The sequence below is a fragment of the Hyperoodon ampullatus genome (genome assembly GCF_949752795.1).
Source record: "Hyperoodon ampullatus genome assembly, chromosome: 2".
In the NCBI taxonomy this organism is placed as follows: domain Eukaryota; kingdom Metazoa; phylum Chordata; class Mammalia; order Artiodactyla; family Ziphiidae; genus Hyperoodon; species Hyperoodon ampullatus.
Window position 1 is genome coordinate 100,417,318 of NC_136915.1, and position 16,481 is coordinate 100,433,798.

Consider the following 16,481-nt stretch of genomic DNA (forward strand, 5'->3'; position numbering starts at 1 on the left):
AGAAATAAAAGGAATACAAATCGGAAAAGAAGAAGTAAAACTGTCACTGTTTGCAGATGACATGATACTATACATAGAGAATCCTAAAGATGCCACCAGAAAACTACTAGAGCCAATCAATGAATTTGGTAAAGTTGCAGGCTACAAAATTAATGCACAGAAATCTCTTGCATCCCTATACGCTAACAACGAAAGATCAAAAAGAGAAGTTAAGGAAACAGTCCCATTCACCACTGCAACAAAAAGAATAAAATACCTAGGCATAAACCTACCTAAAGAGATAAAATGCCTGTACTCAGAAAACTATAAGACACTGATGAAAGAAATCAAAGATGACACAAACAGATGGAGAGATATACCATGTTCTTGGATTGGAAGAATCAGTATTGTGAAAATGACTATACTACCCAAAACAATCTACAGATTCAATGCAATCCCTATCAAATTACCAATGGCATTTTTTACAGAGCTAGAACAAAAAATCTTAAAATTTGTATGGAGACACAAAAGACCCGGAATAGCCAAGGCAGTCTTGAGGGGAAAAAACGGAGCTGGAAGAATCAGACTCCCTGACTTCAGACTATACTACAAAGCTACAGTAATCAAGACAACATGGTACTGGCACAAAAACAGAAATATAGATCAATGGAACAGGAAAGAAAGCCCAGAGATAAACCCACGCACCTGTGGTCAACTAATCTATGACAGAGGAGGCAAGGATATACAATGGAGAAAAGACAGTCTCTTCAATAAGTGGTGCTGGGAAAACTGGACAGCTACATGTAAAAGAATGAAATTAGAACACTCCCTAACACCATATACAAAAATAAACTGAAAATGGATTAGAGACCTAAATGTAAGACTGGACACTATAAAACTCTTAGAGGAAACCTAGGGAGAACACTTTTTGACATAAATCACAGCAAGATCTTTTTTGATCCACCTCCTAGAGTAGTGGAAATAAAAGCAAAACTAAACAAATGGGACCTAATGAAATTTAAAAGCTTTTGCAAAGCAAAGGAAACTACAAACAAGATAAAAAGACAATACTCAGAATGGGAGAAAATATTTGCAAGCAAATCAACGGACAAAGGATTAATCTCCAAAATATATAAACAGCTCATGCAGCTCAATATTAAAAAAAACAAACAACCCAATCAAAAAATGGGCAGAAGACCTAAACAGACATTTCTCCAAAGAAGGCATACAGATGGCCAAAGAGCACAGGAAAAGCTGCTCAGCATCACTAATTATTAGAGAAATGCAAATCAAAACTACAATGGGGCTTCCCTGGTGGCGCAGTGGTTGAGAGTCCGCCTGCCGATGCAGGGGACATGGGTTCATGCTCCGGTCTGGGAAGATCCCACATGCTGTGGAGCGGCTGGGCCCATGAGCCATGGCCACTGAGCCTGCGCGTCCGGAACCTGTGCTCCGCAACAGAAGAGGCCACAACAGTAAGAGGCCCGCGTACTGCAAAAAAAACCAAACAAACAAACAAAAAACTACAATGAGGTATCACCTCACACCAGTAAGAATGGGCATCCTCAGAAAATCTACAAACAACAAATGCTGGAGAGGGTGTGGAGAAAATGGAACCCGCTTGCACTGTTAGTGGGAATGTAAATTGATAGAGCCACTACTATGGAGAACAGTATGGAGGTTCCTTAAAAAACTAAAAATAGAATTACCATATGACCCAGCAATCCCACTACTGGGCATATACCCAGAGAAAACCATAATTCAAAAAGACACATGCACCCCAATGTTCATTGCAGTACTGTTTACAATAGCCAGGTCATGGAAGCAACCTAAATGCCCATCGACAGATGAATGGATAAGGAAGATGTGGTACATATGGAATATTACTCAGCCATTAAAAGGAGCGAAATTGGGTCATTTGTAGAGATGTGGATGGATCTAGAGACTGTCATACATAGTGAAGTAAGTCAGGAAGAGAAAAACAAATATTGTATATTAATGTATATATGTGGAACCTAGAAAAATGGTACAGATGAACCAGTTTGCAGGGCAGAGAGACACAGTTGTAGAGAACAAATGTATGTACACCAAGGGGGCAAAGTGGCGGGGGTGGTGGTGGTGGTGGTGGGATGAACTGGGAGATTGGGATTGACGTATATACACTAATATGTATAAAATAGATAACTAATAAGAACCTGTTGTATAAAAAAAATTCAAAAATTGAAAAAAAAATAATGCATATATGTGGAATCTAGAAAAATGGTATAGATGATCTTATTTGCAAAGCAGAAATAGAGGCATAGACGTAGAGAACAAATGTATGGATACCACGGGGGAAAGGGGTGGGGAGGGAGGAATTGGGAGACTGGGATTTACACATATACATTATAGTTACTACGTATAAAATAGACAACTGATGGGAACATACTGTATAGCACAGGGAGCTCTACCTAATGTACTGTGGTAACCTAAATGGGAGGGAAGTCCAAAAGGGAGAGGATATCTGTATGTGTATGGCTGACTCATTTTGTTGTGCGGTGGAGGCTAACACAACATTTTAAAGCATCCATCCTCCAATAAAAAATTTAAAAATAATAGAAAAAAAAGAAGGTTACCTGCTTAGTTAGAGGAACTGTGTAATGTTCATTTGCACTTGGCTCAGAGCCCCACAAATTGTAGATCAATCAATAATTTCCACTGATAAAATCAATGATGCAGAGCAAAAGTAACTAAGAGAACATATAAGTGTTATTTACAAGGAGTGAAATAATACAATAGAAATAAATCAAGACATTCTTCTTTATAGACTTGTTTTTTGGATATTTGAGCAGTAACACCAAGAAAAACAAATGCAGCCTTTCTTTGCCTAGTCTCTCTTCCATATTGACCAAATGTAAATTTTCAACAACAGAGCTTTTAGAAATACTCCTATGACGTGAACTTTATCCAGCTGATTAGCTCAGATAAATCCTTGACTTAACAAAAATTAGTGGTCTTTGTAGTTAGAAGTACCTTGTTGTATTTCTGACAACTGAATGTACTTTATAGGATTATCATGAGAATAATTGATACCAAAGCATTAGATTGAGTTAGCAAGCTACTTATGACATGACGGCTGGTTTTTATTGGCATGCTACACATTGGCCTCTGCCAGCCCCTTCTTTCAGAAGCTCTAAGAGTCAGTTGCCTTTGGCTTATAATCAGCCTTCTCTCTTGGAGTTAATGCTTGGTAGTTTCTTAGTAACAAGGACACACCTCTTCCAAAAGAAAAGTGACTAGACTCTTGACATACAGCTTTTTAAAAAGATTGTAGGCCCCACATTAGATTCTCTAAAGAAAAATATGTTCAGCAATTTCACTGCCACTGACTGAATTGTGCCCAGCTTTCTTGGTCTGATGTTACAGAAAAGCCTACAATTCTTAATCTATTTTAAAAGGATTCTTTAGATACAAATAAATAGTCCTAACTGTAACCTTCTGTAAACCATGTTTTTCATTTGCTATGAAATTCCTTGAGAATTTATTGTTGGATTATTGTATCACAAATAATTCTGTGTATATCAGTGAACATTAGCATCTGTTTGTGTACATTTTTAGAATTTCTACATATACAGTACATCCAAAGACTAATCTTGCAAAGCCTGGTTTTCTAAAAATCTAATCTAGAAATCCGCTAAAATTTCTCCAAGTTTGTCTTCTACTGAACATTTGAATTTTAACATCTTTAACATTGTTTTCCTCCTCAGATGTCCGGCTACTACTTAATAATGACAATCTCCTCAGGGAAGGGGCAGCACAGTAAGTATCTTTCGAAGTCCACTTACTTGTTATTCTAATATTGGGTAAATTATGTTGATAGTAAACTAGGACCCTGAAAACTAAGTTTAAAATACCTCAAAATAAAGCAGTTGGTTTTTAACAATTTTAGTTGGGTTTTTTTTCCCTTGGAGAAAACGTATTCCCCCAAAATGTTGTTACTTCCTTAAAGTTTTTTTTTTTTTTAATTTTTTTTTTTTTTGCGGTACACGGGCCTGTCACCGTTGTGGCCTCTCCCATTGCGGAGCACAGGCTCCGGACCCGCAGGCTCAGCGGCCATGGCTCACGGGCCCAGCCGCTCCGCGGCATGTGGGATCCTCCCGGACCGGGGCACGAACCCGTGTCCCCTGCATCGGCTGGCGGACTCTCAACCACTGCACCACCAGGGAAGCCCCTACTTCCTTAAAGTTTATTTTATATGGTCTTACTTATTTTTATTTTTGCCTAGATTTTCCCTGTTAAAGCAGGTTTAGTTCTTTTAGTTCAGGCTGAATTTTTTTATAACTGCCAGTTATAGAAAGATTAGGCTGCTATTGAGGAGTGATAATGTTTCTCAAATTGCCAAAAAATAGCAGATACTCAGAAAGTACCTTAATAGAGTTAACCATAGAATAATTGCATTATTATTCTACCCAATCATTGGCTGCTTATCACTGTCAGGCTAATTAATGTTTCTAGAATATCATTTTCATTTTGTCCTTGTCCTCAAAAACATTAGATTGGTGGTTGGTTGGTTGGTTGGTTGGTTTTCTTGTCTTCTTCAAATCTAAATACTATCTAGCTTTCTAGGCCCCCTGTTCTCTGGCTTTATCACTACTGTTCTTTACTCTTCAATACAAAGTACGCTTTCAGTTACTGTCTATCCAACTGGCCCAGAGTTCCTCTGTAAAGAGGAAATCAGAATTGGATAATGACTGGGCAAGTGTGGGGTGGGGAGATGGAACAAGGATTTTGATGCAGAGCAACAAATAATTATTATTAAGGCATTTGGTGTGATACATAATTTGTTTAGATTTTAGGTGTAGAAAATGTTTTAAGAATTGCTGCCTGGGAAAGTCTTCTGCCCTGTCCATACTGCTTTTTCAGAACTCATTTTGGGACCAGATCCTACAAACCTAAAATTTGCACAGCATCACTATAATTGCCATAATAAACGATACCCCAATTATACATTCTCTTTCACTGTTCTGTGAACTACCTTTTTCTTCTTTCTTCTGGCTGCGCCACATGGCATATAGGATAGTAGTTCCCCAACCAGGGATGGAACCTGTGCCCCCTGCAGTGGAAGTGCGCAGTCCTAACCACTGGACTGCCAGGGAATTCCCTGAACTACCTTTTATATTTATTTATATATAATTATTTTCTCTCCCTCTTCTCCCTTTTTAAAAAAAAACAGTGCATTTGCCCAGTATAACATGGATCAGTTCACACCTGTGAAGATAGAAGGATATGAAGATCAGGTAATAGTTGTTTCTATTAGATAGACTGTGCCTGGAAAGTAGTAGAAATACTATAAAACAGATGTCTGAAGATAAGATGCTGAATGAATGCATGTCTTAGTATTCTTAGCTTTTGTAGATATTCTACATATTAGGAAATTCTTCCTCCCTCTGAAAATACTAGGAGTTTCTTTGAAGAGAGAGCTGTCCCTAACAAGAACAGTAAAAGTAAAAGGAATTGAGTTTTACACAAGTTTTCCAGCTGTCTCTAATTCTCCTTGGTAAGAATAACAGGAGACATTATATTTAACGGGAAAACAAGAATTCCTGTTCCAATACAGGAACAAAGCAAATACATATTCCCATTTTTACCACAGTTATTAACATTATATGAAAGAGCTTTACAAATTCATTAATGTATACTTCAAAGGCAATATGGCACCAAATAGCAAATGCCTTTTAAAAGTCTGAATCCCCTTTGAACCCACAAGTCCATAGAATTTATCCTAGGGAAATAAGTATATAAATGTGTAAAAAGATTATTTGAAGCAAGGTTTATGATAATGAAAAACTGGGAACAATCTAAATGTCCAACATTAAATTAAATATCTATAAAGCAATTATACTCCAATAAAGATGTTAAAAAAAATTTTTAATAAAATAAATAAATAAAATATCTGTAGGCCAAAGTCCTATGTAACCATTGAAAACTGATAGCTGGGAATATGTTCATGATATATTAAGCTAAAACATAAAGCAATATGTAGCATTATGCTAGTTTATTTTTTAAATAGATATTTAAATGAACAGTTATACTATATTAGAATCTGCATCTTATATTCTGTGAAAGGTACATCTTACTTTATGTGCCACTAAGAAAGAAAAAACACTGTCAGTTAAACTATGACACAGTCCTAAGATGCTGTCAAGTTTAAGATGTATCCGATTTTATGAGATGTTAAATCATGAGGGGAATGTATGCATCTTTAGACTCAGAAATAAAGTAGGATATAGATGTGCATAGAAATGGAAATGTGGGAAAATATACACCAAAACGTTAACTCCGTATGTTGGGATTACAGGATTACTGTAATATGTTTTGTTTGTTGTTTTTTGTTTGTTTTAGTTTATATTTGTGCTTATCTTTATTTTCTCAATGAAACTAGATTAATTACAAGTATAAAAGAAAAAAATACTGAAAAATACATGATAAATATTGCTTACAGTTGATATTGTATACTTCACTAATACAGTGGAATTATTGAAATAATAAGGTCTGTGTCCAGATAATGATATAAGAACATTCCCATATACATGCGGTAGCCAGCTTAAAAATGTAGTCAAAAGGAGATCACATTCTTAGCCACAACAACACACATTACCTAGACATAAAAGGAAAATATGGAAAGATGTTTGAGTTATTAAAGTAGATGCCATCACTGCATATAATAGAAAATCAACTACAGTGGGTTAACTAAATAGAGACTATTTTTGTCACATAAGAAATCCAGAGGTAATATTTTGGGATGTTATGGCAGTTCCATATCATCAGAGACGCAAGTTGCTTCTAGCTCTCTGTTGTGCCATCCTTATGTATGGTTTTCATTATCATGTTCTCAAGATAGCTGATCCATCTCTGGGCACTGAATGCATGTTCCAGGAAGGAAGAAGGAGGAAGGTGCAAGAGGTGCTATTGGCTGTTCAGAAGCACCTTCCACTGATAAACTGTTGCCAGAATGCATATCACTTTATCATTCCTAGCTGAGAAGTGTTGTCTTTTTAGTTGGACATATTGCCTTCTTGAAAACCTTTGAGGTTCTATTTGTAAGGAAAAGGGAGAGAATGGATATTGGATAGGAAACAAGCAAGAGTCTGTCACACAGTTCATATATACCCACTCACACACACACATTTTAATCAGAGAAATGAATGGAAAATTAAATAGATGTAAATGCCACATTTCTGAATAAGGAATATAAATAATATGGAAAGTTTATCCGATTTAGAAATATAGATAATATGTGAAGCTTTTTCAAATAGATTCCATACAATTCCTAATGACAATTGTAATAGACCATACAGGATTATTCTGATCAAGAACAACAATGAAGGAAGACTAATGCTAGCAAACATAAAGACATAAAGCAATGATAGTAGAGCCTTAAACTAAGTAACATAAAATAGAAGGGAAAAGGAAGTAATTGATAAAATGTATAAGTTTGATCTAATTTTGATTTCCAAAGCCAACTGTATTCCTAGATTAATTCCAAGTGTAGTTTAAAGGTTAACTATTTTTTGAACATAAAAATTTAGTAGGAAATGGAAAGAGATTCATAACTTGCATAATGATGAAACATTAGAAAAGTTTATCAAAGAAAGTGACTTCTGCAAAATAAAAAGATTTTAAAAATAAGATTTAAAAAGGAGAAAATATGTACCTCAAACATAATAAAAAGGTTATTCAAATACCTAAGGGTGGTGCCAAGAGTTCAGTGGATAAATGAGCAACAGATGTGAACCAACTGTACCCAATTGGAGAATACAGAGCAAACTTGAAAAGTGTTAGATCACCTACTAATAGTATTTAAGGAAGTACAAATTAAAATTTTAATGTGAATATATTTACCTTGTAGTTACAAAAGTTGCAAAATTATAATGAGAAAGCTTTATGAAGGTAAAACTAAGGAAATAGTTTTATGTATTTTTCCTACTGTCATTATAAACAAGGTTTTTAAAGATAGTCTGATGATAAGGACAGAAATCTCAAAAGTAGGAATTCTTTCCAAAGAATTCTTTTTAAGGAGAAGAGAAGACTTTATTTATGGTACAATTTATAGTGGCTTTCAATGGTAGAAACTGTAACTAGCTTAAAGCTCCTTCAATTCAGAAATGATTAAGTATACTATGGTATGTGTAATGAGATATACATATAATGAGATCGTATATAGTTAATTTTAAATGGTAACTGTGTCAAAAGACAAATGGCAAGTTAGGGGAAAATATGTGGAACTCAAAAATACATGCAAAAGGATAATCTCCCTGAGGTTCAACTAGAAAAACACCAAAGACTCAGTAGAAAAGTGGGCAAAAGTTAGGTACACATAGTTCACCAAGGTGGAAATATAAATGACTTTTTTTTTAAGGTGAAAAGAAGTGGGCTTGTACCTTGGTACAACATCCTGTGATGGCGGTTTGTCGATCTCTATCAAAATTATGAATGCATTTACCCTTGACCCAACTGTCCTGCTTCAGGGAATTTATCCCACAGGTGTGCTTGGCACATGTACATAATTTGTACATAACGAACATACAAGGACATTCGTTGCAGTATTGTTCATAATAGCAAAAGATTAGAAACTACCCAAACTATCTATTAATAGGGGACTGGTTGAATAAATTTTTGTACACCTGTACAATAGAGTCATACATGGCTATAATAAACAAGGAAGTTCTCTAAGCACTAGTATGGAAAGATCATCTAGATATGTCAGATTTAAAAAGAAAGAAAGAAAAAGTACAGTATAGTATTCTAGTTTTTGTGTAAAAGAAAGGGGTGGAGAATTAGAATATTAAATTCTATTTGTTTAAAAAAATAATAATCTAAATCGGAAATTGGCAAATTTTTCCTGTAAAGGGTCAGATAGTAAATATTATCAGCCTGTGGGACAAAGAGTCAGCCTTGACTACTCAGCTCTGCTATTGTAGCAGGAAAGCAGCCATAGACTATACAAAAACAAGCAAGTGGGGCTGTGTTCAGCAAAACTTTATTTACAGAAACAAATGCCACCTCATGCATAGCTTGCCAAAGACAACTCTTGCTCTAAATTAATAAAATCAGTTACCTTTGTGTGGAAAGGGGGAATATGTTGGGAATTTGGTGAATGGGAGATAAAGGTGAGAAAAAGATTTTACTTTATATAGTATTTTTCATTTTTGAACCATGTGATTTATTTTATTACCTATTTTAAATGCTAAGTGTAATGACTCTGGAAAAAGTTCATGAAATATGTGAAAAAGGAATACAAAAGTGTACATATAAGTTATTACAGTTATATGTATATACATAGGTTGTATATTAAACAGAAACCAAGAAATGAAGGGTATTGTTAGGATGGGGGAAATGTTTCAGTTTAGAGTTGACTTACCCCAAAACATAATATTTTTATAAAAATAAAAATGTGAATTGGTTGAAAAATTGATTATGAAAGAGAAATCTGACTAAATGAAAAGTTAATCGTCTCCAGAATTGTATTTGTTTGTTTTGTAAAATGTGACAAGAAGAACTGTCTTTTTTTACAGAGTTACTTATTTTTGTAATTATTCTTTGGAAGGTCTTAATTACAGAACACGGTGACCTGGGTAATAGCAGATTTTTAGATCCAAGAAACAAAATTTCCTTTAAGTTTGATCACTTACGGAAAGAAGCAAGTGACCCCCAGCCAGAGGAAGTAGATGGAGGTCTGAAGTCTTGGAGAGAATCCTGTGACAGTGCTTTAAGGGCCTATGTGAAAGATCATTATTCCAACGGCTTCTGTACTGTTAAGTATCTGCCTGCTTCATTATTAGAGTGTTGTTTTTCTTATATTTACCTTATCATTTGGAGGCTTTGGCCAGCCACAAACATCTGTTTTTTGTTTGTTTGTTTTTTGTGGTACAAGGGCCTCTCACTGTTGTGGCCTCTCCCGTTGCGGAGCACAGGCTCCGGACGCGCAGGCTCAGCGGCCACGGCTCACGGGCCCAGCCGCTCCGCGGCATGCGGGATCTTCCCTGACCGGGGCACGAACCCGCATCCCCTGCATCGGCAGGCAGACTCCCAACCACTGTGCCACCAGGGAAGCCCTACCTAGAAATATTTTTATTTCTCCTGTCCTTAAGTGGGTTGGGTATGGGGTGGGGGAGGACATTTCTTCAGTCAAGATAGTAATTCCTGTAAGTTACTTCTCTTTCTTCTTCCACCTTGCCTCTCCTCCCTCTCCTCTACTTCTCCCTTCCCTCATCTCTCTCTGCTATACAACCAAACCATGGAGCATTCTACTCCTACTAGTGCCTTCCTCATTACTTATCCACTTCTTAACCCTATGAGTTTTGGCTTCAGTCCCTGCTCTACAAAAACTGCTCTCTGAGGTTACTAATGATTCCTGAATTGCCTGACCCAGTGTCCTTTTCTTGGTCCTTGACTTTTGTATGGCATTTCACACTGAGGCCAACCAGCTACTTCTAGAAATTATCTTTTCTTAGACTGCTATGTCAGTACCCTCTAATTATTCTTACTGTCTCTGCTTATTTCTTTTTCTTTCCCCTACTTTTGTAAATGTAGGCATTCCCCATTGCTGTATTTCTCTCTCTCAAAAACTCATAGTTTATTTAATGTAGGGGAAGTTACAGAATTTGGTGTCAGAAAAGCAATGGGTTTGGGTTCTACCTTAACCACTTTCTGAATGACCTTGGGCAAGAAGCTCTATGAACTTCAACTTTATCATCTATAGATAATAACAGTGTGTTTCACTATATTTATTAGAGCAAAAGGAAATATAAAAACATTTTGTGGACTGTAAAGCCTTTTGTTTTTTCTTTTCCTTGGTGGTCACATTTTTGTTCACCTCTCCTACACTAAGAAACAGTTGGTATTTCTAACTCCTAGCTGGACATTTCCATCTGAATTTTCTGATTTGTTAATGACACCACTGTCTTTCTAGTCACCTAAGCATGCATGTACTTTGACCCCTTCCTTTCTCTTGCCCTTCACTTGCAATATATTGCCAGACTTTTGACTGTGCTTCTGCATCCTTATGCCCATTGACACTACCCTGTTTTACTGCCTAGATTAATTCTGTGGCCTAACTTTCAACTTTTCTCCCATTTTACTCTGTACACCAATATTGATTATTATCCCCAAATAATAGTTCTGGTCATGTTGTTTTGGTTTCTGTCCGTTGCCTGTAGAATAAAGTCCAGTCTTCTTACCTTACATCTACTACTACATGGCCTAAATCTACAATCCTATGTTATCTTCCACAGTTCCACTTCACACACACCCTCTAACCTAACAGAACTAATTACCATTGAGTCATTCACTGGACCAGCACCCCCGTTTTCTCCCTGAACTGCCTACTCATCTTTATTCTCAGTCTCTACTTATCAGAATCTCATCTGTCTTGTAAGGCCCATTCCAACTGGTACCTCTCTTGTACCCTAAACCTAAAGCAGTATTTCCTTCTGTATTCATTATACCACTCTCTTCTCTAGAACTTAACATGTGGTTTGTGTTCATATTCCATGAACTCTCTGAGTTGTAAGCTTACCCTGTTTGACTCTTCATCTCCCCCAAGGATTTAGCACACTGCTTTTTTATAGTGTTTGTTGCTTAAATATGTTTTCAAGAATCTAACTTTTTTTTTTTTAACAATAGGTTTATGCTAAAACTATAGATGGGCAACAGACCATTATTGCATGTATTGAAAGCCACCAGTTTCAGCCTAAAAACTTCTGGTAAGAAAGTAGATGTTCTCTTCTTTTTAAAATCTAATTTATATAGGAAAGAAACCAAACCAGCAGTTGAGACTTTGTTTTTTTGTTTTTTATAAATTTATTTTATTTATTTTTGGCTGTGTTGCGTCTTTGTTGCTGCACACGGGCTTCCTCTAGTTGCGGCGAGCGGGGCTACTCTGTTGTAGCACACGGGCTTCTCATTGTGGTGGCCTCTCTTGTTGCGGAGCACGGGCTGTAGGCGTGGGGACTTCAGTAGTTGTGGTGCACAGTCTCAGTAGCTGTGGCTCGTGGGCTCTAGATCACAGGCTCAGTAGTTGTGGTGTATGGGCTTAGTTGCTCCAAGGCATGTGGGATCTTCCTGGACCAGGGTTCGAACCGGTGTGCCCTGCATTGGCAGGCAGATTCTTAACCACTGTGCCACCAGGGAAGCCCGAGACTTGGTTTTTAATCTAACTAGCTTGCGATAAGTTATCTGACTTAGAGGCTTCAGTTCCCTACTGCAGAATGAGGGATTTGGATGTGATCATTTAGATTTCTTCTAAGATTTTATAATTTATCTTTCAAATAGTACTCTTACATTGAGTGAGAATAAGTGATTAATAAAGTACCCAGTGGAAAGTGTGAGTTTTACTTGAGTTTGTTTAATAATACTTGAGTTACTGCATAACTCAGTGGCCCATCCATTTGTTTGTGGAAAAGCCTCTCATGAGCAGAATAGGCATGGTTTTCTACTCCAAGATAAAAAATGAAAGGTGAAAGTCAAAATAACTTAGAAAAGGCTTATGATTAGGCCAGTTGAATACAAACTTACATTTGAGTGGATAGAGCCCTGGATTTGTCAAACTGGAAATGACTTGTTTCTGTTTTTTCCAATTTCCCAAATTCTCTGCCTCAGTGGCAAATCACCTTTCTCTTATTGTTAATTCTACAGTGTTGTGTGTGTGTTTTAATAGGAATGGTCGTTGGAGATCAGAATGGAAGTTCACCATCACACCATCTACAGCCCAGGTGGTTGGAGTACTTAAGATTCAGGTGAGATCCCAGTATGTTAATAGGCCATGTTAAAACATCACATCTTTAAAACAAACATGCAAGTTGATATTTGTTCTGACATTACAAATAAGGAACAGCTATATGTAGATGCAAAAGGAGATCAATGGTAAATAGAAATAGAAGTTGAAGCCTCCTTCCTAGCGAAGTACTGTAGTTAATCAGAGCTATTCTGGGTTGATAAAGGATAGTCATGTGAAGTGTACTGCTTGCTTGTTATTTTTCTCTTTCAAAGATAACCTAAGATTTTTCCAGGAATTATCAAGCAGCAGTTCTATGAAAGAAGAAAATAACTAATTATTAAGAAGTGACTATATAGCAGCTACTGGAACTTACTTAGAGTCTTTTATGTATCTTGTTTAAATGTGTACATATACATATACTTAAGGTTAACTCTTAGCTCTGAAGAAAGCTACATGAATAGACTTGTTGTTTTGTTTTATTTATTTATTTATTTTACAGTAATGACAGGAGGTTTTAAACCAAGTAAATAAAACAGAGGAACTAGAGAGAATGGCCAAGTGTGATAAACCAAGCAGAGTAGATTTCTAATGCTGGTGTCAGAACAGACAGGCAGGTGAATAAGGAGCTTATTAACTCATTTGATGCCTATCTGGATTGAAGTCTTCTGATATCCTAACAGGTTTGACTTTCAAAATTCATGGTGATTTAATTCTTAAGCCCAACTAACTCTGAAGTCAGATTAAATAGTTAATGATATCTAAGAAGATCAGTACCTAATTTTACCTCTATTGTATTGTGGTTAAGTCTTGCTTTAATAACAATTAGCAAGAGTTGCCTTTTTAAATGGTATAATTTAATCGAAATATACATAGGAGATGTCATCTGTAACCACTTTTTTCGTACATACTGATTACTTACTGCTACAAGTAGCTGCACCTCTCTTCCTGGGAGCTTTTCCTAGCTTTAGGAGCATTCCCAGCTCAGATGAGGCAAACTGGAAGTATTACATTCATAGCTCTGGCACAGCCCTTAGTGCCATTCAAAAGCTGGTGGGTAAATATGCCAGCTTCTTCACCCCTCAGGTGGGACAACTCTAAAGCCTGTTCTGCGTAGTCTTCCAGAGTCCAGTGCCCGCAGCTATAATGTGCTCCTTAATGCACCTAGAACACTTCCTTGCCTTCTGTGTCTCATTTCCTCAGTCCTTACTAGTGCTTCCTGAGATTACCTCCGAAATAAACTTTATCTCACAAATCTTTATCCCAGGGTCGGCTTCTGGGGGAGCCCAACGGAAGAAAATATATTGTTCTATATCTGTTGACTATGTCTATTGAGTAGCCCTATGCTCTTTACCTCTTGTAACTGTGGCATCAGTATTAACCTGGCAGCTTACTATAAACTTATGCAGGGAAATTTATTTTCCTCCTAGAAGGAAATAAGTTACTCGTGTTTCAGCTTTGCCAAGGCAAACCTATAAATTAAGAGCGCACATCACAGAGGTTTCTGATAAGACTTTTACAACAGGGCCCAGTACCCAGACCTCATTTATAACTTACCCTAGACTGGCTGATCACACTCTGGGGGAAAGCTTACTTCATTTAGATATCTTTTAAAAATCAGAGTGAGAGTTATTTGGAAATGTCATTAAGATATTTAAACCTTTGGTTATTCTATAAGCAGAAGGATAGCTCTGGGAAGGCAACAATTTCTGAGGATTTACATTGATGATAGTCATGTTGAAATTTTTATTAGCAGATGAAACCTAGGAAAGGTTTTGTTACTTTTGGTGACTGTGACTGAACCTATCATGTAAATTGCTGAAACTTCCTGAGCCTTACATCTAGTTGAATGGTTAGTCTGTCTCTTGGGTAATCCTCCTTCTTGCTAATTGTTATCATAATTGTAGTACCCCACTTTGCCTTACATCCTCAGAACTGCTTTTGCCTTATTTATTTTTGTAGCCTGATTTACCAATAGAATATTTATTTTTCAGTCCTGTCTTTAACCCTCAATCAAGCTTTTCCTGCACTTGGTCAGATCTACTTAACCAAAAACGATGATGGTATATATGGAGAGATGTGTAAAGGATTAGGATCCATTAAAATTTCTTGGTTTTCACAGAGAAAAACTAATGTTAATTGATTTTATTTTAATACTTTTAAGAGTGAAATCTTATTTAAGATCTTTGTATTCACAATGCGTAGCACAGTGTCTGGAAAGCAACAAGCCCATAATAAATGTTTATTAATTAATAATGAGTTTTCCCTGCTAAGGAAAGAGAATTCTTAAATTTAAGTCTTCTGTGAATTTTAACCACCATTGTAAATTACCATTGGTCATATTAATTATTTGCTCAGACTTGATAAGTTTGGGGATGGCTGAAAGCATGGATTTGTGCTCTAAGCAGTAAGTTTCTATGTAACCTACATAACTTGCTCAAACATTGTCTCTCACAGGTTCACTATTATGAAGATGGCAATGTTCAGTTGGTTAGTCATAAAGATGTACAGGATTCAGTAACTGTTTCGGTGAGTGTGGAATATTTAATGTCTGTCTCACTTTCATCTTGTTTTTGTTTAAAAAAAATTAGTTTTGATCCTGAGTACTGATTCTTTCTTTTTCTTTTAATTTATTTTTGGCTGCGTTGGGTCTTCGTTGCTGCGCGGGCTTTCTCTAGTTGCGGTGAGCGGGGGCTACTCTGTGTTGCAGTGCGCGGGCTTCTCCTTGCAGTGGCTTCTCTTGTTGCGGAGCACAAGCTCTAGGTGCACAGGCTTCAGCAGTTGTGGCTTGCAGGTTCTAGAGTACAGGCTCAGTAGTTGTAGCACACAGGCTTAGTTGCTCCGCGGCATGTGGAATCTTCCCGGGCCAGTGCTCAAACCCGTGTCCCCTGCATTGGCAGGCAGATTCTTAACCACTGCGCCACCATGGAGGCCCCCGAGTACTGATTCTGCCACTAGAAATTTAGGTTGTTTTCACTACTTTGATTTTGGCAGGCTTTGCTTTTTTTTTAAGCACTTTATAAAAGATTCTACTTTTTTATATTTTTAAATTTTTATTAAATATAGTTGATTTACAATGTTGTGTTAGTTTCAGGTATACAGCAAAGTGATTCAGTTACATATATATATATATATATATATGTATATATATATTCTTTTTTTAGATTCTTTTCCATTATAGGTTATTAAGATACTGAGTCTAGTTCCCTGTGCTATGCAGTAGGTCCTTGTTTTGGGCAGCTTATAATTGTTAGTATGTAACCAACCCGTTTTGTTGGTTGCTTGATGTTAGTTCACAGTCTTTGACTGAGAATAGTGATAATGGCTTTAGAGAATTCAAACTTCTTTTTCTTTCTCAGTTGTGAGATTTGCTCAAGGAACAGCAGTATCTTCAACTGATAAATACCAGGAGGAAGGAAAGTTTGCCAAACTAAACCTTAGAGGGGTTATCATTCATACATTCATATCATTAGAGAAACCGAACATTTTTAGGAATATTCAATCAAACAGTATTGTGTTCCATACCTGGAAAGAAGGGACATAATTTTTTGTGCATTCACAGTACTTCTTTATATTCCTAGAAGTTACTGAGCACTCTCAAATAGCTTTTGTTTATGTGTGTTATATCTATCTACCTTAGTAGAAATTAAAACCGAAAAATGTTAAAAATACTTATTTATTAATTTAAAAATAACAATAACAGGGACTTCCCTGGCAGTCCAGTGGTTAAGACTCCGTGCTTTCACTG

General features: G+C 36.6%; 1 protein-coding gene across 2 annotated transcripts in view; it reads left to right on the plus strand.

The window, feature by feature from the left end:
• CAPZA1 (capping actin protein of muscle Z-line subunit alpha 1) overlaps window positions 1-16,481 on the plus strand; it is a gene marked incomplete at both ends in the record, with an annotated part of 45,927 nt that overhangs the window by 26,869 nt on the left and 2,577 nt on the right. The window contains 6 exons of one of the 2 annotated variants that reach the window (XM_079698672.1): window positions 3,726-3,777; window positions 5,192-5,255; window positions 9,566-9,772; window positions 11,644-11,723; window positions 12,677-12,755; window positions 15,191-15,262. In XM_079698672.1, the coding sequence (XP_079554798.1) occupies window positions 3,726-3,777; window positions 5,192-5,255; window positions 9,566-9,772; window positions 11,644-11,723; window positions 12,677-12,755; window positions 15,191-15,262 (554 nt within the window). The remainder of the gene's footprint in view (window positions 1-3,725; window positions 3,778-5,191; window positions 5,256-9,565; window positions 9,773-11,643; window positions 11,724-12,676; window positions 12,756-15,190; window positions 15,263-16,481) is intronic. The other variant, XM_079698671.1, reaches the window with a different exon arrangement.